This window comes from Vespa mandarinia, chromosome 5 (genome assembly GCF_050613455.1).
Source record: "Vespa mandarinia isolate Hongniang chromosome 5, ASM5061345v1, whole genome shotgun sequence".
Lineage (NCBI taxonomy): Eukaryota > Metazoa > Arthropoda > Insecta > Hymenoptera > Vespidae > Vespa > Vespa mandarinia.
In genome coordinates, this window is record NC_140814.1 from 263,608 (window position 1) to 291,253 (window position 27,646).

The 27,646-nt window shown below is 35.0% G+C and overlaps 2 protein-coding genes across 6 annotated transcripts; one reads left to right on the forward strand and one right to left on the reverse strand.

The window, feature by feature from the left end:
• The first annotated feature begins 4,529 nt into the window (after window positions 1-4,529).
• LOC118448111 (thrombospondin type-1 domain-containing protein 4) lies at window positions 4,530-17,264 on the forward strand. 4 transcript variants are annotated; one of them, XM_085657000.1, is made up of 14 exons: window positions 4,530-4,666; window positions 7,337-7,898; window positions 12,410-12,557; window positions 13,524-13,690; window positions 14,120-14,219; window positions 14,461-14,509; window positions 14,607-14,743; window positions 14,891-15,020; window positions 15,114-15,351; window positions 15,520-15,726; window positions 15,801-15,959; window positions 16,047-16,223; window positions 16,315-16,534; window positions 16,676-17,264. In XM_085657000.1, exons 2-14 carry the CDS (start codon window positions 7,851-7,853, stop codon window positions 16,810-16,812), a joined length of 1,917 nt encoding a protein of 638 aa, XP_085513126.1. In that variant the 5' UTR covers window positions 4,530-4,666; window positions 7,337-7,850; the 3' UTR covers window positions 16,813-17,264. The 4 variants fall into 4 exon arrangements, with proteins under 4 accessions (XP_085513126.1, XP_035736827.2, XP_085513124.1 ...); XM_035880934.2 differs by having other exon boundaries at window positions 4,637-5,307; XM_085656998.1 differs by having other exon boundaries at window positions 4,637-5,065.
• Window positions 17,265-17,752: 488 nt separating this feature from the next.
• Window positions 17,753-26,796, reverse strand: mtg (mind the gap). Of its 2 annotated transcripts, XM_035881163.2 has the most exons (8): window positions 26,587-26,796; window positions 22,940-23,074; window positions 21,234-21,349; window positions 19,632-20,063; window positions 19,331-19,558; window positions 18,922-19,250; window positions 18,661-18,844; window positions 17,753-18,494 (listed from the first exon to the last, which is right to left on the reverse strand). In XM_035881163.2, the coding sequence occupies exons 1-8, from the start codon at window positions 26,624-26,626 to the stop codon at window positions 18,222-18,224; spliced, it is 1,737 nt and encodes a 578-aa protein (XP_035737056.2). In that variant the 5' UTR covers window positions 26,627-26,796; the 3' UTR covers window positions 17,753-18,221. The 2 variants fall into 2 exon arrangements, with proteins under 2 accessions (XP_035737056.2, XP_035737058.2); XM_035881165.2 differs by lacking the exon at window positions 22,940-23,074 and having other exon boundaries at window positions 26,587-26,784.
• Between the last annotated feature and the right edge of the window lie 850 nt (window positions 26,797-27,646).

A 27,646-nucleotide genomic window follows, 5' to 3' on the forward strand; every position in this document is an offset into this window, starting at 1 on the left:
ATCAAAAAGATGTCCTAGCGATGATTACAATACTATTCAATGAACTTTTTGTATTTTTATTTAGAATAGCATTTATCATTTAAGTCGTAATAAGAATCGAAACTTATAATTCCGTTTACGAGCATAAAACGTACGACAAAGTTAATGATTTGCGTTCTGTCGTCATACCACCTATCAAACGAGCAATTCACTCGCCGCTTGGATTTTCAAATGAGATAAGAGTTAGAAATGATTTCCACGTCGGTACGCCGGACTCGATGTACCACTAACGTACGTATAACGTTAAAAGCGGAGGCGTGACATACGTAACGGTTCGGTTATGTTGTAAATTAGTCATATGCCAATAAGCGCTTAAATTACACCTAGTTCTTAGGCCAAAACAAATTAGATGGAAACGTCACGATCTTTAGTTATCTTGCTTGATCGATGAAAAGACACTACAATTATTGGAAAGTCACGTTTTCTCAGTTTGTTCTTCTTTTTTTCTTTTCTTTTTTTCTTGTTTTATTTTTATTTGATAATTTCATACGTTTTCTCGCAAGAAAAATATTTTTCAACTCGAATTTATTGCAAATGCCGGTCATATTGATTTCTAAGTTAACGATCTATGAACCTGAAGAGATTAGAATATCGCAGTAGATTTTATATCTTGAAATATGATCGAATTAGCAATATTTTAGATCAATTGTGGAAAGCTGACACGCATGACCGACGATCAGTATAAAAAATCAACAGGTTAACAAGGTCGAACGCGAAATATCGCGTAAATCGTCGACGTAAAAATGACGGAAAGCAGGATTAAAAGGAAGCGAGATAGTATTTGAATAAGATTAGAATTACAAGCAGAACTATATTCTCGTTGATATTGTAACGCTTTGCTTTGGCGTACGTCGAATGGTAATGCGAATGAGAATCGTTAAGCTAATCGTTATACGCTCGTCGATTCGTAAAGTTACCATCGTCATAATCCTCAAAAGCTACGATTAAGCTCGGTTTATTTGTATTAAATTTTCATGAAATACAACTTCTTAGAATTGGACAAATGTAAGGCAGTCGAATTTCATCAAAGAAGTCGAAGTACAGTTTCTTGCTCTCTGCCTCTCTTTCATTCTCTCTCTCTTTACATATACTCTATCTCTTTTTATCTTTATAAGACAAAATAAAGATAATAACGCGATCACGATTAGCCGTGAGCCACTAGTATCGTGCATTAGATATCTGGAAATTAACGATCGCAAAATACTTTTAGAGATTAATTTCAAAGTACCGATAAGCAAGTTAGCGAACCAGTTTTGAATGTTTCGATTGGAACACTCTGAGACTCGTCGAGAAACCTTATTTCGCTAGGATTAACGATCACTATGCATGAACAAAAATTTATCTTTATCGGGAATATTGAAAGGAGATGCCGAAACAGGCGAAGAGCTTGATCGTCATTGTCGTCTTGGTCATTTTGGTCGTCGTAGATGTTTGAAACCTTCGAGATCTCTGGTTGTTCTACACTCTCTTACTTAGATAGATGTATACGTTTAATTCCATACATTTACGATTTTCAACGTCGCATATCTCGAATATTTCAAATTACGTCCTTCGAACCGATCCATTTATATTACTCGATTCCTCGATACCTACGCGTTTCTGTTTTCGATCTTCCTCTCTCTTCAGGAAGATGCCGTGCGATAATTTTCTTTTGTGCTATATCGAGTAGCTATATCAAGGTAATGGAGATGGTTGGTCCTAAGGCATAATAGATATAATTTTCTCTATTTCTCTTTCTCTCGTTCTACGTACGCGCATCCATCGCATCGATCCATTTATTCGAGCCACTCCTTCTGTTCGATGTATCACCGTGCGTTCGATGCTGATGCAACTTTATTAATGACATTAAACAGCGCTAGACCTACTCCCGTTCGAGAGAAGAAATAGACAAAGAGAGAGAGAGAGAGAGAGAGAAAGAGAGAGAGAGAGAGAGAAAGAGAGAGAGAGAGAGAGAGAGAGAGAAATAGGAACGCATAGAAGAAGAATGACTTCGTTCGTATATTTCCTTTTTCAAGTAGAAAGACGAATGAATGTTTGCACTAACAATCTCTAAATTATAGATTAAGGAGTCATCGAGTTCTTTATCAAATTCGCTAATTTCGAAAAGTCAACTCACGGGGTGGTCCGAAGAGACGAAGGCTTCGAACCAGATTTTCAGGTCGCGATCGTAAAGAGTTAATCGGAATTCGCGATTTTCAGAATTTCGCATCGAAGAAGTATTTTTAACAGATCGCTCATACTCTAATATTAAACCACGACCGGCCGGTCGAGTGGACGTAGAACGGATTCCGGCGATAAGTCCTTCTCGAGATGCCATTAGAGAGCCGGACTATACGGCGCTTATTTCTCTATGGCTTAATAAATAACAGTCTCGAATCTCGAGAAAGAAAGAGAATAAAAAAGGGAGGGGGCAGAGAAAGAGAAAAGAAAAAAGAAAAGAAAGAAAGAAACAAAAAAAACCACCATAAAAGAACTGGAGCAAAGAGCGTCATACTGTTCCTCGTTTCCCGAGCTACTTGGATTTGACATGAGAGGGAACAAAGAAGTAGGACACGTTCGAGATTTCGAGATTATCTTCAAATCCATGACAATGTTCTGTCAGTTGTTCAGTTATTTTCTTTCTTTTTCTTTTTTTTCGTTTTATTCTTTGTTTTCTTTTTCTCTTTGTTCCCTCCTCTTAACGACTATCTAATTGATCGTTTCGATCGAGCGAGACACCATACCTATTTTCGCATACGACTAACGCTAAACTTTTTTCACCTTGGCATAATTATGGTTCGACCGTGTGCGAATTATTCCACGTCCATATCCATCGATCCTTGCCTCTGCGCAGGGCGACGCTGACCCGACATTAATGATCCTAATGAATCGTGTCATCGAGTCGTTGACACTATGAATGGAGGTAGCAAAAAACGGAAGTTATCTCTGCGCTTTATTCGATTATCATGGTGCAATGCCTATAACACGACTATAAATATGCTTGCGCGTTCATTTTTCCTTTCATGTCGAAGACGAAGAGATAGATCGATCTTCCCTTTTATCGATTTCCCTCCCTCCCTCTTTCTTGCTCTTTCTCTCTCTCTCTTTCTCTTTCTCTCTCTCTCTCTTTCTCTCTTTCTCTTTCTCTCTCTCTCTCTTTCTCTCTCTCTCTCTCTCTCTCTCTCTCTCTCTCTCTCTCTCTCTTTCTCTTTCTCTCTCTTTTTCTCTCCCGATATCTTAATGAACAAGATTTTACAAATTATTCGAAAAGAAGTTTTCAATCCCGATACGAAGAGGAAATATGCACGTTCGAATGACTTCTAGGAATGCAGCAATTTAACTTGGCGCAGCTAATTCCATCTCAGTCGGTACGTCGATAATTTGTTCCAGAGCTTGTTGCTCTGCTGCTACGTTGACGAAAGATGACCCCCGTTGATCTTCATATTTTCTGCAACGAGACTTCCTAACGTCGATCGAAATCGTTTTCCTCCTTTGCTCCAACAAAATGTGCTTAGCTCAGCATCTTTTGTGGTTCAAATATTAATTTTTCTTTTTCTTCCCCCCCCTCTCTCTCTTTCTCTCTCTCTTTTTCTCTGTTTTTTTTTTCTTTTTTTTTTATTCCAACGAATTCTTCCAACGAAGGATAAACTCATCAATCATCTTATATCTCCCAATGAAACTTCTTAACGGCGTTCGAACTCACATGTTGTTTTTGTTTTCATTTAGCTTTTTATAAATTTCGAATGGTTGGTATACTTCAGATTTTCATTTTTCTATACTAACGAAGTCTTCCAACAAACATAGTACTCGTTGCTCGAATCTTATTCGGATAAACATTCACTAATTTTAGTCCCATAATCCACGAGCTGTGAGCTAAAACGTAGATCCAGAGATTACATCAACGTTTCCGGATCGAGAGGAAAGCAGACAGGATGATTCGATCATATCCATTTGTTGAAAAGTGCTTTCTTATGATGAGAAAAGTAAAAAGAAGAATAAAAGAAAAAGAAAAGATAAGAAAACGATGAAATAAATAAAAGAAGAAAAGAATGAAAGAAAAAAGGAAAAAGAAATGAGACGTGAGGAGTAAGCGATCGTAATAAAAATTTCCTCGTTATAAGAAGATGACTGCAACGCGTTATCCTGGTCATCAGATCCCTAGTCAATGATCTCTCATCCTTAAGGTGATGGGCATAATTCTGCCCATGTTGAAGAAGAGTCTGAAAAGAAAAAGAAAATGAAGACAGAAAAAAGAAGAAAAAAATGAAAAAGATAAGAAAATCACATTTTCAAGCGAACGACGATTCTCAAGTGTCACGTTATAATCAATCCATTACGTATTGTCCCATCCGAGTAAAGAGACACGAAGAAAGTTAGATGTATATGTATGTGCTTGTGGAGGGAAGGGGGAGGGAAGGGAAAATCGAAGGAAAAGAATTTTATTATAACTATCATAGGTGCATTTCTAGTTCCCAGTGTTAGACAGTATAGTAATCGGAAACGTCTCGTTGCCAGGTGACAGTGGCGTCGTGACAGTGGCGCCTTAAGCCACGTTCATACCGCACTCCTCGTTCGGAGTGCTCGCCGCAAGTATAAAGTTGCTCCTCCATCGAGGGGAGCCGTCAGTTCTAAACGACACCTCTGGAAAGTACGCCGGAAGAATACGCCTCCCTATCTCTCTCTTTCTCTCTCTCTTTCCCTCTTTCTCTTTCTCTCTCTCTCTCTTTCTTTCTCTTTCTCTCTTTCTCTCTCTCTCCCTTCCTTTCTTTAAAAAAATTACACACATACAGACACGGACACAGATACGTGACGTTACACATTAAACATTTTCCTTCCTATTTCATTAAAAGAATTCATTCCTTCGTTTAAATCAGTTCGTTCCGTGTTTTTGATCATTATTAAAATAAATTCGCGAGGAACAATATGTCGTTGTTCACTTTCGAAATTAGTTAAGAAAAAAGTGATTCGATGATCAGTCAAATGCGTAAGAGTTGATGGTGAACGTGTCAATTTTTGGAGGGACAATCCTCAACATTACCAATCCCACGTATCTACTATTCCAATCGATATCAGCTCTTAGTAGATGAGCTCTTAAATGAGAAGTTTCGACGAACGAGAAGTGGAGACGAACACCGCAAAACCCGTCGTGTGACGTGCGAATGCATGAAAACCGCGTGACAGGATGATATCCATCTAGTACTTTGATTTGCATCGAATCGTTTCTACGGTGTCACCGGTGTTGTTGCGGCTCGATGCAACAGGTTATTTCTTCGGAATACATATGTCACGGTATTACTGCATTTCCACAATCGTCTCTACATGAAAAAGTGTTAATTAAGATAATTCACATATACGCGAATACGATTTTTGTTTAATTCGATTTATGTATATATTAATCGTGTCGCGTGACATATCGTAAAATACTTTTTTGTGCCATTCCATAAATTCGTAGGTATTTTTTTTTCTATTTTATTTTTTGTATTTTTTATTTCTTATTTATTTTTTTCATTAATATACACATGCACATACGAGCTAACGTAACGTAGGTAGGTAGTTTATGATTAGAAGGAAGAATAGTATCTATCTCTCTCGTTTCTCCTCTTCTTTCTCGCTCTCTCTTCTGTTCCAATGTCATCTTCAAACTTGATCTATTTTTTACACTCGACCTTGACTTTGCAATCTCGAGAGTTTCGGGCACCGAGTTTTCTTCCTCACAAAGGGAAGATCCAACTCGACTTTGTGGGTTATCGTATCGCGGTAAAATGAGTATATGCCGAATCGACGGCACCGATCAAAAGCTTTCTCGCGAGTACATTCGTTGCACGGATCGAACGATATCTTATCCGTGTGGCGATTGCACGCCACGAATCGCCTTTTTCTTTTTAAAAGAGCCGAGTACGAGGCATATACACACACACACACATATATATATGAACATGTTAACTCAGCTAACGTATACATAGGAAACTTATTAATAGTTCTCGACGTCGCGCTCAACGGATAATCATAAAAATAAACGGCATTTTAGTCGTCTTGTTGAGAGGATTCTCTTTCTCTTTCTCTCTCTCTCTCTCTCTCTCTCTTTCCCTCTCTATCTTTCTCTCTCTTTAACATGATTCGTTGCGTTTGCACATTAGAAAATTGTTGAGAAACGACGATACAAACTTTCGACGGGAACACCAAAGATAAAAGCATTCTCGCAATTAATATCAAAGATCGGGAAATAGCAATAATAAATTAAGAAGATATTAAATAGCCAAGCCAATTAAAAATTTTCTCACATCGCTAGTCAGAAAGTTCTCTCCTCTTCTCCGTTCATTTCGGTTTACCAGTTGGCACACTATGTTGCGTGTATGTACCAAGATAGACGGTTTAATTAATTTACAATCTGTTTTGATACGCGTGCTTCGCAGCTAATATCCGCGTAACGAAGTGTAATTTTACGTGCGTTCGTCACGCGCTTAACATATGTAGACGTAGATACGCGTACACATATATATATATATATATATATATATATATATAAATTATATATATATATATATAAATTATATATATATAATATTATATATATATATATATATATATATATATATATATATGTATACACACATCGGCAACAGGATGAATGGAAAGGAAGAGAAAGACGAAAGATTTTAATCGAGCTCACGTGAGCCAACTAATTATCGTTCGAACTACTATTAAAAGTATGCAAATCATCGATAAATAATAATAGAGGAGGAAGTAAGTACATACTCGTATGTTTAATATATAGATGTTCGAACGTATGCCAAATACACGATTCAATTCTTTCCTTTCCCGTTGCTCGAGTTATTACCTCGTATGTTCAGGCTGTATTAGAATTAGTTGATTCTAAGGCCCGCTGACAACTGGAGCATGAAAAAGCGTTAGACGCGTGCGCTATGTAACGCACCCGCAAGTTGGTATATGCACGCAATAACGAACGACAATCCCGACACAAACGAAGGGAGACATACGGTACGATCGAGGAATCTCGATCGCACAAAAGGAAGATCACGTGATCGAGATCTCTCGATCCACGAAGAACGAATTCTTCGCAATGCATCACCTCCATGACCTACTAATAAACGTATACTACAAATAAATTACCCACGAAACTGCAGCGACATTTACGCCGATTTCTTATCTCGACATTTCTTATCTCACGAATAGTGTATATATATATATATATATATATATATATAGTAGAATAGGTTAACTTTTATCTTTACTATCCGGCCTATCGTCGCTTGAGTTTCCCCTGTGCCTCCGAATATTCATAATCGTTTTTGTTAAGGAGCAGCCGGTGTCGCTGTGAACTCGAAAAAGATTTAAAAAAAGAAAAACAAAAAACGAAAGAAAAAAAAATAAAAAGGTAAAAAAGAAACAAATTCTTCCGAATACTCGACGAACGCGAGAATTGAGATCGAAAGGAATGTGATGTGATAATTCACGAGTTATTTCGATATTTTTATCGATGGATATCATTCGATATAATCTCCAAGAATCTAAAGAAGAAAAATTATCGAGAAAGGATGGATCGTGATTGAATTTGAAAAGAAAGTTTTCTTGTTTTTTCTTCTTCTTCTACCCCTACTTCTACTACTACTACTACTATTACTACTACTACTACTACTACCACTACTACTACTACTACCAATACTACTACTACTACTACTACTACTACTACTACTACTACTACTACTACTACTACCACTACTACTACTACTACTACTACTACTATTACTACTACTACTTCTTCTTCTGCTGCTGCTTCATCGTCGTCATCATCCTGTCGTCCATCGTCGAAGATGCAGCGACTACTCGGACTATTCTCTTCTCTTCTCCTAACTTTAACGGTAAGTTATGCATTCGCGGCACACTAAAGGTATCGAGCTTTGATTTATTGCACCATTAAGGAACTCTTCGTTCGTCCCCTTATGACATCAGTGCCAATATCATATATCAAGCGAATGATCATGAAACTTGCCATGTCGATGTCTAACTCTACATATTTTTTCCCTATGTACTCTATATTTCTTTCTTTCCTTCTTTTCTTTGTCGTATCTACATACATACAGGATAATAATATTAGAGACTTCTCGTCTATCGTCTATAGATAATAAATAAAAAATCTCAAATAATAAATAAAAGAGTTTTCTTTGCTTCTCATTCTCATCTTTATTACGTAAAAAAGGAATGTTCATTATAAATAGCTAACAAAAAGAAAGAGAAAGAAAGAGAGAGAGAGAAAATGAGAGAAAGAGATAGATTTCCTCACTTTTTCATCATTTAACTCCTCTCGATCTATCTTAGCATGTTCATACGTTCGTTATACTTTTTTCTGACGAGCAGTAAAATCGCATTCGCATTCGCTTCGACTATAAAAGCTGCCGTTATTGCGACCCGTAACACGATCCTCGTTTTATGAAAGAGAGAATTAAATGAGAGAGAGAAAGAGAGAGAGAGAGAGAGAGAGAGAGAGAGAGAGAGAAGAGAAAGTTGAAACAGAACGAAAGAAAGACAGAAAGAGAAAGGGTAGACTTACCAAAAATAGCCATACGACGATCAGACCCGTGTGTCACGGTCAAATATTATAATTTGTAAGCTTCTCGAAAATCTTGCTCGGTCGTTCTTTTTTCCTACCACATCACGACGACGTCCAAAGAGCAGACTCGTCGAAAGACAAATTACAGGACCCACGTTACCAGTGGTTGGTCTTCCTCTCTCTTTCTCTTTCCCTCTTACTTACACGTTTTACACGGCTTACTTGACGCTTAAAGCGCCATGCCATATTTACTTCGTTACTCTTCCAAAGCGTACTGGAAAGTATTCTTTCTCTATCTCTGTCTCTCTCTCTCTTTCTTTTTCTCTCACGATAAGATCTTTTCCTTCTACTTTTTTCTTGTCCTTCCTCATACTTCTGTATTTCTTTCCTTCTATTTTTCTTTGTTTTCTACTTGGTTTCTTGCTCTCTCGCGAAATAATCCTCAACGATGGCTTCTCTTTTACCAGCCAATAAAAAGAATCACGGGATAAGACAGTATGTTTTTTTCATTTTTTGATGATAAGAAGCTTTCTTTCTCTCTCTCTCTCTCTCTCTCTCTCTCTCTCTCTCTCTCTCTCTCTCTCTCTCTCTTGTCCTCCCACCCTTTCTCTTCCTTCCTCTCTCTCTCTCTTTCTCTCTGACACAGGAAGATTTATCCAGAAAGTTCTACATCGTGTGGAACGCGTTCCCGTGGCTAAATGTTACGAGTAATGCGTATTCTTAGACACCGACGTTGTATTGGCAGGAACTCTCATACTTTTTTTTAAAGAAAAGAGAGATAGAGAAAGCGGATGAAAAAATGAGTGAGCGAGATAAAAACAGAACGAGACAGAAAGGGACAGAGAGAGTCAGAGAGAGACCCACAAATACAATCACACATATAAAAGCATAAAAAGAATATTTTGAAAGATAGAAAGAAACATTTTTTCCGTTGAATAAATCAGAGCGTGGGCAAACGGCGACGCACCTGTTTCGAACGAGACTATCCAAACAGTAGTGTTCTCGATATGGAGCACTCAATGTTCGGTTTTAAGCACGTGCAACGAGATAAGCGGTTTTCGCACGTAATGCATTCCGGGGCCCAATTAAAACGTGTCTATTTTGCATGCTTACCTTTTACTTCTATTTAAAAGAAAGGATTCTTAAACACGTTTCATCCCAATAGCTTTTTCTTATTGTCCCTTTTTTATTCGCTTTTTTCTTTTTTTTTCAAAACTTTCCTCCAGAAATTACCGCGTCGGATCATTTTCATTTTGCACATTAAACGTATTCACCTTTCTCGTTCGCGTCTCGGTCAATGTTAAAAGTCATATTGAATTTGCCGCAAGATTATGCGCTGGTCTTCTCTCTCGCTCTCTCTCTCTTTTTCTTTCTTTCTCTCTTTCTCACTTTATTAAACACATACATATGCATGTACAAAGATTTTTTTGCTATATTTCTTGTTTAAAAGATATTATCATACATACCGGAACATCGATTTCATCCGATTAGTTCTTCAAGGAAACGGAACTCACATTGATTTAATTGCTAGGAGTATCCCTTTCATAGACATCAGATCGATATCTCGAACCTTCTGTCAAAACATCGATATTATTCTAATTGAAGAGAAAGAAATAAAATGAGAGATCGACTTCGATCCAATACGAAACTCTTCGACATTTTTTTGACCTACCAATCGATGGAGCTTCCGATCCATCGATCGAATAAAAACTGCGCCCAAAGAGACACTCCTCCTTTCTCCGTTGGATTAACGGCTGGAACATGGTGTATGAACCTGAACGTCGACTTATCTGTCACACGGGGCAAGATGCTTTCATTTAATTTGATGAATATCGCATGAGCAAACTTTGGCTACGCACTTTTCTTTGATATAATATAATGTATGTATGTATATGTGTGTATATATATATATATATGTACTTATATATACATATACTATATATACATATATTATATATATACATATATATATATAATTTTATATATATATATATAGAAAGAGAGAGAGAGAGAGAGAGAGAGAGAGAGAGAGACAAAGGAACGATTGGTACTTTTATGATTTGTCCTAACTTTTATTATTACTCCTACGAGAAGAACTTTATAATTGAGATTACGAAAGAAGAGAGGCATATATACTTTGTATATTATAGAGTATATACATAATATACATACATACATACATATATATATATATATATATTCACATATATACATGGAGAAAGGAGAAGACAAGCGGAATGTATCTTTAGATATAACCCAATCCGACGTGGAAAGAAATATAAGGGGAAGGCAAGAAGAATAAAAATGAGAAGAGAAAGAGAGAGAGAGAAAATAAAAAAGAAAAAGTTAAAATAACAAAGTGAACTGATCTCGCTTTCTCATAAATATGCAACGAGCCTGTCGTAAGAATGCACAGGCCAATTATGCACGCTCCCGAAGCTGACTTTATTTTTGGCACCTTCTCAGAAGAAAAAGGGAAAGAAGGATGGAGGAAGTACGAGGAAATATGGGGTGGGTAGAGATACAAGGGAAAAATGAGAAAGAGAAAAAGAGGAGCGACAAAAGATAAAAAGAAAGAAAAGAATAAAAAAATGAAAAAATAGTAAAAAGATGAAGAAAAATTTCTTCGCTTCTCTTTTGCGATCCACTTCAATTTACCTCAACATGTTCGATGATGGGCAATTTTCGATAGGACGTAATAGCCGTAATAGCCAGTTTAATGCTGCCGATCATGCTCGTCGTCTTCTGCCGGAAGAACGGTACCGCTTTTGACGTCGGCCAGACGAAAACTCGAAAGATCTCTTCCTTGTCCTTCTAAATTTGCCTCGTGTTATACGAAACACATATATACATATCTATGTGTGTACGTATATGTGTATAAGTACAAAAGAAAGAAAGAAAAAGAGACACCGAGGCTCTTATTACTATCGGCCTTGCACCATGCGAGAAGCTTTTACTCGGACGTTTATCCATTTCGCGGGAAAACATCATCGGGTTGTAATGCTTATCGAAACGTTATGCTCGTAGTCAAGCCTTAAAATTCGCTACGGTGTTGTTTTATTTTCTTATTTTTAACTACGTTGTAGAATAGATGTTTTACATGCACTGAGTATATACATATACCTATGTATATACACGTGTGTATATATAATGAGTCAATAATTATATATAACTCTTTACTCTCTTCTCAGGATGAAGTAATTTGAAATTAAATTATGCAATCGCATTGGATTAAAATTTATGTTTAATTACGTTTGAATAATAATTATTTATCCACTACGCGTGGATCCATACTACGACCTCTGTCCTAGAATATCATGTGTTGAAAATAATAAAAAAGAAAATAATAATCTGTAAAAATGAGAGCAAAATAAACAGAACATTATGTATACATTTTCTCTTGATTATTTCGTAATAGAAATGAACGAGGCACTACCTGGACTATGTGCATCCGGATGAAGATAATAAAGAAAAAAGTAACAAGAGATGCTTATCACGGATGCACCGTGAAAAAGCGTTTGAAACAGGCGTGCCCTGAATCGCATCCTTCCTTTTATGCACGATCGAATCTGTGTGTCACGATCGAAGGAACTAAGCTATCAGGGTGTTTAGTTTTTATACAGAAACGTTCCGAGGTTTATCGTGAACGAGATTGTATATCGATTGTTGTAAAATGTTATAATGTAACGCGATACTTTTGAAATTATTTTTAACACGTCCTTTTAAAAAATCGTCCTATCGAAAATGTTTTCTTTTTTTTTTTCTTCTTTTTCTTTTGGTTGACTTTAAAGAACGATATTATTAATATACGATTTGTTACAGTTCTCGGTGATTTCAATCGAGTGCCACCTGATCGATGGAATCTTTACGGAACCGACTTTAGAGCCAGGCTATAATCTTGTTACTACCATTCCACGGGGTGCAGTGGCATTGAACGTGACCGAGTTACGTCATACGCAAAATTATTTGGGTGAGTTAACGATATTACAATTTATAAACTTATATTTATCTTCTCAAAATCGTAAAATATTTTAACTTTTGCTTTCGTCTTGAACTCGATTTATGAATTAATCCGCTCAAGTTGATCGTTCCTTTCACGAACACCAAATACTCATTGCATGTAACTTGATGATTCTAATAGGGTCAAGGGGTGTGGTTGACGCTTAACGAGTAAGCAAGGTAATATCTTACCATGAATAAAGTATAAATCATATAGTTTAAATGTAATCCTCTCTTTACGATCGTTTGAGCTAAGTAACGACAAAACGACATCATTTCATCAGTAATGTTGCATCGTTTTACGTGTGATGTAAGTCATGATACAAAGATTTTCTATTAAAATTTTTCTTTCAAGTTTCTTTTCTTCATCATCGAATTAAAGATCGAAAAATGGTTATTGTCAAAAGAGCAAAAGAGGAAGAAATAAGAAAAAAGTATCTATATCGGGGAGACTATTTCTTTATTATCCTATCTTGAGATCACGAGTATCTCATCGTTGCTCGTCAAACGCCTCGACGTGTCGTCGCACATTTTAACATCGTGTATCATGTAATCTAATCCCCTTCTCGTCGACAAGCAGAACAGTAGACGACGGCTTCGTGTGTATCGCTAAATTGGATGCAGTAGTTCGTGTCACGTGGATTACATAAATCTTACGATCGTAGTCGACAAGCTTCGATTTTGTTCTTCGTTTATCGTTCGAGATCGTTGATCCCTACTCCGATGACTCTTTCATATCTCTCTCTCTCTCTCTCTCTCTCTCTCTTTCTCTCTCGTGCGCTCATACGAAATCAAATTGGAACGTTTTACTTTTCGGAGTTTGTTCCGACGGAAGGAAAAAAACATACACATACATACAAACACGAACACAGACAGAAAAAAGGAGTAGAAACCAGAATCAGATAATAAAGCTGATAATTTATGAAATCGTTATCAGCAATCAGATTGCAAAATGGGAGTTATTTACTCAATGGCAACTACAGTATCAATTGGTCTGGCGAATACAACGCAGCTGGCACAACATTCGCATACATCCGGCAGAGTTCACAAAATTTGGAAAGTTTCTCGGCTGCAGGACCATTGCACGAATCCATTGATGTTATGGTAAGGACCCTTTCGAAAACGATTTTACTTGTGCACGAAAAATAAGCAAAAATTCCAATAAAACGAGTCGATTCGAGCATTATTTATAATCCTGCCTCCGCGATAAAAATTCTTCTTCTGTTTATGTAGAAACGGAGAAAGAGAGAGAGAGAGAGAGAGAGAGAGAGAGAGAGAGAGAGAGAGACTATGCCAGCATGTCAAGAATTCCAAGATATTTTATGATGACCGTAGGCTACCAAGTACGAAGATCTAACTTTCGATCTTCAGAAAAATGTTCCTTTATGTCTTACCTCTCTCTCTCTCTCTCTCCCTCTCTCTTTCTCTCTCTCTCTCTCTCTCCCTCTCTCTCTCTCTCTATTTCTAATACTTCCCATTTTATACTCCTTTGTTCTTATATCGTTGTTCTTATATCGATGTGGGTTCATATAGGTGCTGTATCAAGAGCCCAATCCTGGTATAGTGTACCGTTATATCATTCCTGGAAGTAGTGCCAGTGCACCGAGCAACTCTCATCTCACTCGCAATACAGGTATGATTTTTTACGTAATATACGATGCATGTATGCAATTATTCCTTTCGCGGAGTAATGCGTAAAATCGCGATTAACACAAAATTATGTGTATATATACATATATATATATATATATATATATATATATATATATATATATATATAATGAACGTAATTATTATCTTATTGCGAAACGAACGAATCGTGAAAAAATGATAGAGAGAATGAGAAATAAATCGAGATAAACGTTAATTTTCAGTTTTAAATAGACCGATCGAAGCAGCGCCAGCAAGTACCTCGCTCAGAAAGTAAGAACGCCACAAACTACTTTGCGGAGGCAATGTAAACGAGGTCGTCGTTAGTTCAATGTAAAATACTCCTATTGTTTGTCTCGTTTACTTCTAGAACGGACAGCGTGAACACGACGACAACTATAGACGACGTCGCAACGAACGCCTCGTACGTTCCGAAGCGATATAAGAAACGAAAATTTGCATGGAAACCGGCCGGTTACACAGAATGCAATAAATCCTGTGGCGGAGGTATCTGAAAATTATTCTAATTTATATAATAAAAATAGTAAGCATAAGATATGAGTAAAGGGAGTGAGAGAGAAAGAGAGAGAGAGGGAGTGACGAGTTTCCAAAGTTACTATAACTCTCTCTCGTCGTCTAACAAATATTGTTTAGGTGTCCAAACGTTGAAATATGCGTGTGTACGAGAACACACGCAGATTCAGGTCTTCGATAAGAGATGTCACACGTTGGAGAAACCACGAGAGGTTCGATTAAGGTGCAACACCAATCCCTGCCCACCCATGTTAGTTTTACATTTGATCTTTCTCGTATGATAATCCTGCGGTATTTTGTGAAAAACTAAGAAAAAAGAAATATAATATTATCGTTGTTTTAGATGGAGACCAACCGCATGGAATCCATGTTCAGTCAGCTGCGGTACTGGCATACGTACACGAGATCTGGAATGCGTTCAAGAGATCAGATCGACCTTAACGGTAATCGTATCCGAGGGTGCTTGCATGGAGCCAAGAAATTTACCTATCAGTGAGGTGTGCAACGAGACACCTTGCGAAAAAGCTACAAGAATATCAGAAGGACAATCCTTCAACTGGAATGTTGGATCTTGGTCCGAGGTATTCCTATTCGTTTCAATCTATTTTTTCTTTTTTTTCTATTCTTTTTTTCTCTTTTACTTTATTTTTCAACATAATTTTGATCAATCGATTGTGACACGATACTGATAATCTCTCGTTTTATCTTCCTTTTAAGTATTTATATTTTGTTATTATTTTTCAATACAGTGCTCGACAACGTGTGGGGTAGGTAAAAGAACGAGACTCGTAACGTGCGAATCACAAGAATACCTCTGTAACGTAGCGGAGAAACCAATTTCTCAAGAGGTTTGCGACTTGGGTCCTTGCACCGTGAAATTTTCTTCTATCAACGCAATTTCGTCGACCGAACAACGAGTAACCTCTCAATGGCTTTATACCGAATGGCCAGAACAGGTTTGTAAAATCGTTTATTATACGATTTCAAATAAAATCGATTTGAGTCGATGGATTACGATGATTTTCTTCAGTGTTCCGTTGAATGTGGCCTCGGCATGCAAAGCAGAAGAGTCTTTTGTGAAAAAAATTCCGAAGAGGAGTGTGATCCAACGAATCGTCCGGAATCATCGAGATCTTGTTCGAGTAACAGAACATGTAGCGGACAATGGTTTGTCGGTCCTTGGTCTGAGGTTCGTGTTCTTGTTATTAATTGTATATTTAAAGTATCATTAAACGTTAAAATTATCTAATTTAAAGAGATAATTGAAACTTTGCAGTGTTCATCACATTGTGATTTTGGTGAACAAATCAGAGAAGCCGTTTGCGTGACTATACTCCGTGGTGCTCTTCGCGTCGTCCTCGATATGAATTGTCCTGCGAATAAGCCAGAAACAAGAAAATCTTGCAGAGGTGCTCCTTGCTCGTTTGCTTGGTTTACGTCCGATTGGAGCGAGGTTGGTCATTTTTTATTTTTTTCTTTTTCTTTTTTTGATTGTTCGAAAAAAAACGCTTGTATCCGACTAACGTTTTTTCGTTGTTTTTAAGTGTTCCCGATCCTGTGGTAAGGGTATACAAAAGAGAGAAGTCAAGTGTTTGTCACCGGAAAGTCAACCAAACGAGTATCATGAAGTAGTTCATTGTGACGAGGACGATCGACCAGTTTCTCGACGAACTTGCAATGATTATTCTTGTAAAAATGATACTCACGGTTCTGATAATGTACCAAGAGTGTCGCAAATTCAAGACGATTCAGAGATATATAATGGTATGGTATTTTTTTTATATTATTATATTCATTGACGATCAATTGATCTCGATTAAATTCATTATTGCATTTGTTAGAGAAAAATATCTATTTTTCTTTTTTTATATTGAATTTTTATTCTCGAAGATCAAATTGTTCCAGGTCTTGAAGAGAATCCATTCTGCAAGGACAACATACCAAATTGTGCTTTGGTAATTCAAGCTCGTCTTTGCACTTATCAATTTTATCAACGATCATGCTGTCTTTCTTGCTCTAGAGCTAAACACGAACCGGAATGAACGGATAATTGCAATTTAAAAATATTAAATTTATAAATAATTCAGCGAAAAATAAGCAGGAACGAAATTGTTTAGAGAAATTTGTTAATCATTAATGAATTTCAGCAATTCCATGTTAAAGTATGATAATAATTCATGCATCGGCGAAACATGATAGTTATCAATATTCCGTCTTCCAAGCACGAAAACTTCGTAGTTTTTAGTAAAAAAATGCTTTATACGTTTACTTAGTGGCTTAATCATAATCCATTGTATTTTTGTCAAAACGTGCGATTTCACGCTAAGGACGAAACATTAAATGACGCTTTTCAACTGTCAATTGACGATCCTTATGACGTTGCAAATTCTTCATACATACGAGTGACTAATACTTTTCGTATGGCGTGACTGAAACGTGTACACGTAATGTAATGTTCGAACACGTTTAAACGAAATAATATATATATATATATATATATATATATATATATATATATATTATATCGTGAAAGAATATTCCAGAATAATTGCACCTAATTTAAAATGATGATGAAAATCAAAATGTGACGTTACACTACTTTTTCTTTTTTTTTTTCTTTGTCTTTTTTCTCTTTCATATATCTAATCCTTAGTTGTATTGTTTATTAATAAATTAAAAGACAAGCTGCTTCGAATATTTTCAAGAAAGAAAAGATAACACAAATGTAGGATAGAACAATCCTACGAGGTGAATATTACAGTATTATATAATGACGTAATTAATATATATATATATATATATATATATATATATATATATACATATACACATACATATATATATACACATATATATACACATATACACATACATATATATATACACATATATATACACATATACACATATATATATACATACACATATATATATATATATATATATATGTACACATATATGTATGTATGTATGTATGTATGTATGTATGTATGTATGTATGTATGTATGTATGTATGTAAGTATGTATGTTTATATGTATGTATGTATATTAACAATAAGACGTGTGTTAAAGATTTAACCAACTATTTACAATGTTAGCGCGTTACGGAAAAGTATTCACACCGTTGCATCGTTATTATGAAATAAATTATATACACACGTACACGAGCATACAAAAAACCCAGACATACCGTCATATCAATGGATGATATACAAAACTTGATGAGACCATTATCTCCTACTTAAAAAATGATTAAGTTCACGTTTATCTCGCTCGATGAAGTTATGCGTTTCGTTTTTTTTTCGACAGTTTTTCTTAGATAACTTTAATGCGCGGATGACTCGATGACATCGTACGCCTCCTTTTTTTGATTAAGATTAATAGCTATGAATATAAAAGGATAAGAGCGATGAATTATCGACATTATTCTTTTATCAGATAATTCGAATGTTACGTTAAAGCAACGTTACTATCTATGTTCTCTTTCGTTGAAACGGTACCGTTATCGTGATTCTTATAAGCAGAGAAAAATGCGAGAGCCTTCATCAACTGATAACTCTTGCTGATTGGAATATTGCTGTCGTAGAGATTTTTCGAAGCTGGACAATCGACGTAGAACCACCAGTTACATTTCAGGATCGTTTGATCGAAAAGAGTAGACTCGGGACACAGGAAGCTCTTCATGATCAAGCCGTCATCGGTTAATGCGCATACATGGAAGACCTAAATGAAGTGATCGTTAATTGAATCGATCAGGATTTAATAAAGAAAAAGAGAGAGAAAAAAGGGAGAGAGAGAGAGAGAGAGAGAAAAGGGAGAGAGAGAGAGAGAAAAAAGGGAGAGAGAGAGAGAGAGAAAACAAAACAAAAAAGAAAGAAAAAATATTTACCATACATCCTAAATCCTCATCGGCGTAAAGACCTGGAAAATGTTTCTGATCGCCACAGTAGAAACTGGTATCAGGTAGATCAACCCGACTTGCAAAATTATCGTCAAAGTTTTTATCGTATCCTATGGGATAATATTCGTGTGGAGCGTTCATTACTTTCGTAGCACCAGAATTACCATATTTGCTGAGAAATAAAGTTATTTTAATCCGACGAAAATTAAGTAATTAAAAATAATTATAGGGGCTTGTTAAAGTAAATACTTTTTAACGTGGGGCGAAAGAGTCGTCGTAGTTGTCGTCGTACTGGTCGTGCTGGGTCCCATCTGTTTCTGCATAAGTTGTTGTTGTCTCAAAAGGATAGCTGCCTCTAACGCTTCGAGCGTTATGTTACTTGCTTCGGCTAATGCTTTCAAGGATGTTTCCATTCCTTGAATCGGTGCTAATGAAGGTAAGGAAGTTGGTAACGACTGTCGTTTCTCATTTTGTTGAAGAGGTAAACTTTGAGCCTGTTCAGCCGTCACGATTGGTTGCAAAGAGAGTAAAGTCATTTTATTCACAGAGGATGCAGCTTCTTCGCCTGGCAACGGAAGCTAAAAGAGGAACAAGTATATATTCTTCTTATTAACCATATAATTTACGATCGTTCTCAAGATTCCATAGTGTGTAATACCTGATTATAGTCATCCTTAGATACTTCATTATCAGAATCAGCGCTATTGCTGATCCTATCAGTAAGTCTGGAAGACGATTGAGGCATGGCGATGAAAGGTGGTAAGCCGTTGCCAGTCGTGGACGTGAGTGCCGCCGAAACAGGTTTTAAATGATCGGATTGTACCATATTTGTTATCGCTGGGACGACACTAGGAGCCTTCGTTGTCGTTGCTATTGCGATCGCAGCCTGTTGAAATTCTAAGAATTAACATGATTCCAAAATAATTTCTATTTTTAACAATGGAAGATGAAAAATTTACCTGTATCCTCTTAGCTTGCATCGCAAGTAACTGTTGTTGCTGTTGAGCCATCATCTGTTGCTTCTGTTGCTGTTGCTGCTGATTCAACAACTGTTGTTGCTTGTATTGTTGCTGCATCTTTTGTATATGTTGCTGACGCATCGCTTCCTGTTGCTGTTGTCTCTGTTGCTTCAATACTTGCAAGGCAAGAGCCTCCTGTTGAAGCTTTTGCTGCTGCTTCAACTTTGCCTCCTGTTGTTGCTGATACTTTATCATATCTTCTTGTGTACCCAAGGATGGAGCGGCGACCGTTCTAAGAGCCGTTGAATTTTGTTGAACTACCAATCTTTGATGTTCAGATTGCTGACTTATTGGACGACTCATCCCTGGCAGAGGCTTGAAAGGAGGTACGACCTGTCTTGCTTTTTGTTGATTATCGTTCCGATTTGTGGCCTATGAACGTATATACGTTGATAAAAAAAAAGTTCCACGTTTTTAGATCACTTTGCGAGAAGCTTCATTATCGATAAACTTAGGAACCCTAATTACATTAAAGTAATTTTACATGTAAGTTATACATTAAGTATAGAATCGACATTGGACAAGTGCCTTCGATCATTTTTCTCCTGTCGAAAGATCACGAGATAGAAAGTATTCCGACTCGACGAGTATATATTATAAGTCGAATAAGGGAACTTCACAACAAATTATACAACTCTTACGAAAAGGTCATTTTTTATAATGTTTCGCTTAAGAAAGGCATCGTTTCATTTCATTTCGAATAATGAATTATTCATTTCTAGTTATGTTCGAATTCTCTTAACGAATTGTACACACATATTCAAATTCTCATGCCTGTAAATTGAGTGAACATACGTGAACGAAGCTATATCGACATTCACGCACCAATTACTACAAGGTCGATCTGAGAATGTGTAAACACATACTTAGATACTTGTACGTTGTATCTTACAACATGAAGGAAATAGAAAACAATTTTACCAAACGTCTTTACCAATTTTTGTAAATTATTATTGTCGAATTAATTTTCTTTTTTTTTTTTTAATCCTCGTAAAAATTACATACACGAAAGATTAAGATTCGATGAAAATCAATGATATCAAGTTTTGTGTTCTCAGTAGTTTTCCTGGCTTTTCATATTATACATAAATGATAATGAATGTAATTGATTTGACTCTGTGGAAGTACACAGAATGACATTAAAGTGAGAATTGTGATAGCCGTGTTACGCCACAACAGAGAGGAATATATATTAAACATACACACGTTCTTTAAGTTACGAAGAGGAAAAGACGAGTTCGAACGGTTTAAAGTTGCTATTTCTTTCTCGTTAAAAGCTAATTTCCAAAGGTGGAACAAAGATTTACACCTAATCACAACGATTTATGCGTTGACAAATGCAGTTACTTATTTATTTTCTTTTCTCTCTCTCTCTCTCTCTTTTTTTCTTCTTTTATTCTTTTTTCTTTTTAAGAAAAATGATCTTTGCTTTACATAACGTTTTAAATTAAATGTAATATAACGTGAAATCGTCATGGAAATGACTCGATGGGATTTTGTAACAAATAATCATGGATTTAATTAAGAAGATATGATTCTTACCACGTTTGTGGAATCAACAGAAAGACCAATCTTTCCTGTTTGTACGCTTCTTCTTCTTGCACTTTCCACATTCGATAGGGACTCCCTAAATCCTAGTTCATCACCTACCGTGAATCCTGCAAGATAAACAAAAATAAAGAAAAAGAGAGGGAAAATTTGTCGAAGAAAAGTATTCCTATAGTTTTTCATGTTAATACATAAAACGATTCGTAACCAGCTGATAGAAAGAAGTCGGGTAGAAGATTATTCCGTATATCCCAAACCGTAGAAACATTAGACAAGCAAATGTTACATCACGTTTTAACGATCTTTTATGGGATTCGTTTTGCATGAATAATAATATCCTCTTTTATATTTTTTTTATTTTTCCTCTTTTTCTTCTTCCTTTTTTTTGTCGAAAAAATGATCTAGTAGAATAACGAGAAGCTTGCTCTCTTCTCAATAACTCGGTCAAGCCAATGTAATGAATAAACCATTTCCATAATCGCTTTTTTCTTTTTTTTTTTTATGTTTGCGAATGCGAGATTGAAGTAGGTTAGAGGGCAACGGCTGTAAACTTGCAAACTGAAAGTTGCAGGTGCGTTTCACGCTTGTACCTATGTAAGTACGTACCTACAGTATATATGTATGTATACATATATATATATATATATACATATATATACATATATGTATACATATATATATATATACATATATATACATATATGTATACATATATATATATATGTATACATGTACATATTACAGTGGTTATGTTCATAGCCTGAAAATGCATGCTTTTACACTCGACTTGCTGTATCATACGCATCTTGATGAAGTGCCACTTGAGTTACGCTCGCTCACTTCCTATAAATTTTCGAAAGTTTTCCTGATTCGAGCTAATTTTATTTTATAGAATCTAATTTTATTTTTTCTTTTTTTCTTTCTTTCATTGTTACACCGTTAATCATCCTTTAATAATGACGTAACACGAATGATTTATATGTATGATATATGTATTACTTTTTAGCAATATTATGTCTACCTTTTTCCGGTGAATTCGTTCGACCGATCTCTGTAATTTCGCTGCCACGTGAAATTTGTGCACGTAAGATATCGAAGAAAAAATGAAATAATATCGTTCGTTGCGATATATGTATACGACAAAGAGAAAGAGTTACGATTCAAACTTTCTACGTCTATCATCTTGTCGTTGGTTGAGTTAAACGCGTAACGACGATTATTTATGAATTCTTGATGATTGATGTTTCGCAAATATCATACAAATCTGAGAGAATCAAAAAGAAAATGTCGACACGGTGATTAATTCTTGTGAGATATTAGTAATAAATATTACGTATATATGTGTATATATAAAGAAAGGACTTCATATGAAATTGTTTTTCTCTTAATAATTCAACGTAAAGAAGAAATGTAAATGAAGAGAAGAAAGAAGAAAGAAAACAAAATAAATGAAATCCAACATTTTTTCGATAAAATATAAATAAAACCAAAATCTTCAATCGTACGCCATCTCGACGTAATACGTAAGATGATCTTTCAAACGCGGTACAAATCATCGCGTTGAAAAGAATAAAAAAGAAAACATTATATAAAACGAAGATCTGAGGTAGATCTGGATCGATGAATATCGAAAAGAAAGAACCTCAATTGTCGGATTGATTCATCGAATATCGATGCGAACGATCGACGTTTCCACTCACCCAAGCCAAGGAAACCTTTGACACCTCCGAGGTTTCGCACCCGGAAGAGGCCAGATTTTTTGAAGGCGCAATTAAGCGCAAAACCAAAGTCGGATTGAAAGACGCATGTGCCTAGCGTAGCCCGCCACGTGCAGCCTGCAACCAAATTGGAAGAAAACTTGACGGATCCCCTGATATTTAAACTCAAGCGAGATCCATACTGATCAAAAGTATTTTCTTTCATTGAATATAGAAATTTTAACAACTTTTTCATCTGTGCTATTGATCCTCCGTCAGTTGAATTTGTAAAGTCGAGTCTAAAAGTATTTCATTATTATTATTTCAACAAGTTTTCTCTTTTTAACCGTCGAATCGTCGTTGGTTTTAATAATAGAAAAGGCAAACGATCTCTCTCTTTCTCTCTCTCTCTCTTTCTCTTTATTTCTCTTTCATATCTCTTTCACCTGTTTAAATTTAACCGCTGAACAACGAACAAATAGAAGCACAATCTTCTTTACCTTAACAAATTGCCATGAAGGATTAGTAGTTTCTTAAATTGAGATCGGGATCTTCATTTACCGTCTTACTGCTATTATCGTTCGTAGACGTGCAATAATGTTTTTGACGCGTTCTACCGTTACACGGACAGTTAGACGCGAGCACGAAGAATCAGAAATTACAGTTAAGAATCACGACGATCGTCTCGATGTGGATCCTTAGACACGGCCTAGACAACACTCTCGGAAATTTTTCATGAACTTTACGCTAAAAGCCAAAGTGTTCCTTCGGAGATATGTAACTTGGCTTTAAAGAGAACATTAACAAAAAGAAAAAAAGAAGAGAATAAAGAAAACAAAAATAAGTTATTTTTATCTCTTTATGGAGATACAAAAAAATAATCTTTTTTTGTATAACATAAAAAAAAAATTAACAAATTTTTTCTGATGTAACATGAACGCATCCTCATAGTTTGGTATTTAATCGGCTTATATGTACTATTTGAGGGTATAACGACAAAATTTTTAATATTTTATTATCAAAATAAAAACAATCGCTAGAGTATTATTTCTTATCGTTAATTATTTCTTAATAGAATATTTTTGGTTTAGCTAATAAGTAATGTCGGAATTCTCAATAAAATGTATTATTTTTGCTGGTTCGAACATTATTGGTTTTTACTAAGAATGTCGACATTACTAATTGACCAATTCATATATAAACGTTATAAGCAAAAATACTTGTTGCAAACTCTTTGCGTATTACATTGTTATGATAAAAAACATCATTTTAGATATTAGGAGAGCATGAAAAATCTGCCGGATTTCGAACGAAATTTTCCGGAATTCATTGAAACCAACATTCGGATTCCGGATCGAAGGTACGTCATTGTGTCATAGCCTAGTGACACACTTAGTATCTGACTAAACGTTTATATGTTAACCGGTCGCTGTAGATTAATGCTGCAGTATATCGAAACTACTTTCCTATCGTCAAATAATAAAATAGACATAACAAGTTCGTCGAATACTATCGTTCATTCGATGAAAACGCATCTTGGTTGCACTTTCGCTACTACCAGCTGAATACGATAGTTTTGCGAATGAGATCTCCCCAACTCTCTTCTTTTTATCTCGTACCTTGAGCCACAAGTACTTTTTGCATCTTTTCGAAAAACGAAAAGATAAATAGATAGTTAGAAAATATATAACGGGACTAACTCAACTTTATAGGTAATATACAATATACAATATACATATATAATATACATATACATATATATATATACACATATTAAAAATATACATAACTACACGTTATATTATTTTCAAATATGAGAAAGACAGAGAAGAAGAAGAAGGAAAAGAAGAAGAAGAAGCGAGATCGATCAATGAAAAAGATTAGTTCCCTTAAGAGATTTAAAAAATCGTACGAAACACCGAGAAAATGTTACAAGATTTCAATAAGCACAGAGAGAAAGTCTATTCGTGATATTGTTAAACGTATTATTATATTCTCACAATAACAGTTTCTCTTTATTATGAGGTATCGTTATCTTATCAATGAAAAACTATTTAATCGATAGTTTCACATATGCAAATATATAGATATATTTTTCATTCTTTTCTTCTCCTCGCTTGACAACTTTAATCTTCATCATATCTAATCCTATCTAATTTTCGGTAGATTATATTACATACCTAAGAAATGAAAATATATAATTACTTTTAGAACGAACGAAAGGATCGTGCCATTTATAATCTATAATTTTCATTAAGTCAATATACCTTTCCCCTACAACATATACGTGTAATTCTCTATCAGTGTTTATGGCGGTTTACTCGCTTTCTTTCTTTTTCTTTTAGTCCCCTTTCGTCCCATATTTTCTCTCTCTCTCTCTCTCTCTCTCTCTCTCTCTCTCTCTCTCTCTTTCTCTTTCTCTCTCTACATCTTATGCCAATGAATTGACTTCTGCGTCCGATGAAAATCGATATTCTTGCACTTTCTAGTTTACCTGCATCGATGCGTAAATTCGTCCTTATGATACTTCTATTTTCCCCTTCGATGATTCCTTTCTCACAATTGAGTCGTTTCGATCGCAAAACCGATAATATTCCACTTACTATACGGAGTACATCATGTAAACAAGTGAAGAGTGAAAACGAACTGATATTTTTCATCAAAACACAAAAAAGAAAAAAGAGAGAAAAATTATGTTTCGATGTATCTAAAAAACTATATATATTTTTTTAAATATCTTTATTTTTAAATAAAATATTTTTTTTATGTCTTCTCTTAATGCCTAATTCTTTTAAATATCAATGTGTGCATATAAGAAAGAAAGAGAAAACATTTTCGAATAAATGATATATCTATCTTTAGTTAATATCATTTAATCGTAATTATTTATTATTCGTAATTATCTATTATTCGTTTATATTCGTTTATATTCGTTTATATTCGTTTATATCCTAATCGTTGCATGTATGTATATATATATACATACACACATACAAAATTGGAAGGCAAAATAATTAGTAAAAGTAAGAAGATAGAAAGAGAAATAGAGATAGCGAGAAAAATAGAAAAGTTATTAATTATTGATGGTCAGAAGAGCGAGCAGTGCGTTCGGTCAATGTGTAAGTTGAGAGTCGATAGCACAGAATCCAAAATTTACAGAGACCCCTAAACCTGACAACTACCCCAAGTATAAGTTATCCTAATAAACGTCTTTACAATGTAGATATGAAAGTATGTTACAGATTTACCGTTCGATGATTTAATTTATTGTAAACATATTATACCACAATCGAAAACTTTTCAATTTCATTTATGTATCTATCAAAATATTTACAACTTATGTTTTTATCAGTAATTACTTTCCTACCTTTTCATAATTATGAAATATATTTTTAAAGTGATTTAATTAAAAAAAAATAAAAATCTAGAAGAATTTAATTGATTATGTTTTTTCCGTTACTTCGATTGGCATTATAATAATGTAATATATATATATATATATATATATATATATATATATATATATATATATAATATATGACTTAAACCACTTTTATAATTGGAAAGCTTTCGAATCAACCAAACGTTTGCAAGTAAATAATATTTAAAAATAAAATATCGATTTGATTTGCGATCAATTTTTTACTTACCAATGATGACAAAAAGAAATAAGGTCGCAGCAATCTTCATTTTCGTCGATCTTCGCAATCGACGTCACGGCTGATATTTAAAATGTTTTTTGTACTTCTGGAGGACGATTCTTTTCGTCCTTCGATTATATCAGAAATTTCCCGCGCAAAGACGAATGAGTTCAGGCTAGTACGGTGGATCGAAATAAACTGACACCTCGTGGATACACTCTTCTAAAGGTAACCATGCAAGATACTTTCAAAGTACGACCAGGGCCGTAAGAAAAGAAAGTCCTTGTAAACTTTGTCATCATCGATCGCTTCGATAACGATCTATATAAATTATATATCATTTCGTATAATTTCGTACTATATTAAAAACGATCATTCAAATATTTTTATATTCGATTATTTTTTCAAATCGAATAAATAATCGAATCTTTCAAATCTTAGCTATGATAATAATTAAATCTCCTTTTTATTTAAAACTTTTACGATACAGACAATTATATTTATATATATTCGATTTCTATTGACGATTAATAAGATCTCATTAAAAGTTGAAGGAGAATAAGAAAAAAGAAAACAGAAAAGAAAAAGAAGCACAAGGTCGAATTTTCAATATATCTCGATACGTAACTCTTTAGACATTATATTAAGCCGGACCTGTCTTTCTCTCCGCTATCTTTCCCGATGTGACCAAAGACCGATTCCTGTATTTACTACGTATACTGACGTAGCTAAGAGTAAAAAACTGACATGGTACCGGTGACCCACTCGCACGAAACATGCGTTAACGGGATCGTCTTGCGTAAATTCGAAAAAAGAACAAAAAAATAAATCGATCGTCTGTTGGACCGTTCAAGTCAATGATCCCTTCTATCGATTTATTAATTTTTCACACGCTTGCTCAATTCATTTTTTTTATTCGTTTTCATTTATGTTCTCGACTAATAAATTGAATCGATATCGTCTAGAATGAATTTAATTATACATATAATATATATATATGTACGTATATATATATGTATATATATATATGTACGTATATATATACATATATATATGTACGTATATATAT

Bases quoted from the DNA above. Each gene is read 5' to 3' on its own strand.
- LOC118448111 (XM_085657000.1), top strand. From the start codon at position 7,851: ATGCAGCGACTACTCGGACTATTCTCTTCTCTTCTCCTAACTTTAACG. The intron at 14,510-14,606 runs GTAAGAACGCCA...GTTTACTTCTAG, and splicing joins GCAAGTACCTCGCTCAGAAA to AACGGACAGCGTGAACACGA. The intron at 16,224-16,314 runs GTTGGTCATTTT...GTTGTTTTTAAG, and splicing joins TTACGTCCGATTGGAGCGAG to TGTTCCCGATCCTGTGGTAA.
- mtg (XM_035881163.2), bottom strand. From the start codon at position 26,626: ATGAAGATTGCTGCGACCTTATTTCTTTTTGTCATCATTG. The intron at 23,075-26,586 runs GTAAGTAAAAAA...ATTTGGTTGCAG, and splicing joins ATTTCTTTTTGTCATCATTG to GCTGCACGTGGCGGGCTACG. The intron at 20,064-21,233 runs GTAAGAATCATA...ATACGTTCATAG, and splicing joins CTGTTGATTCCACAAACGTG to GCCACAAATCGGAACGATAA.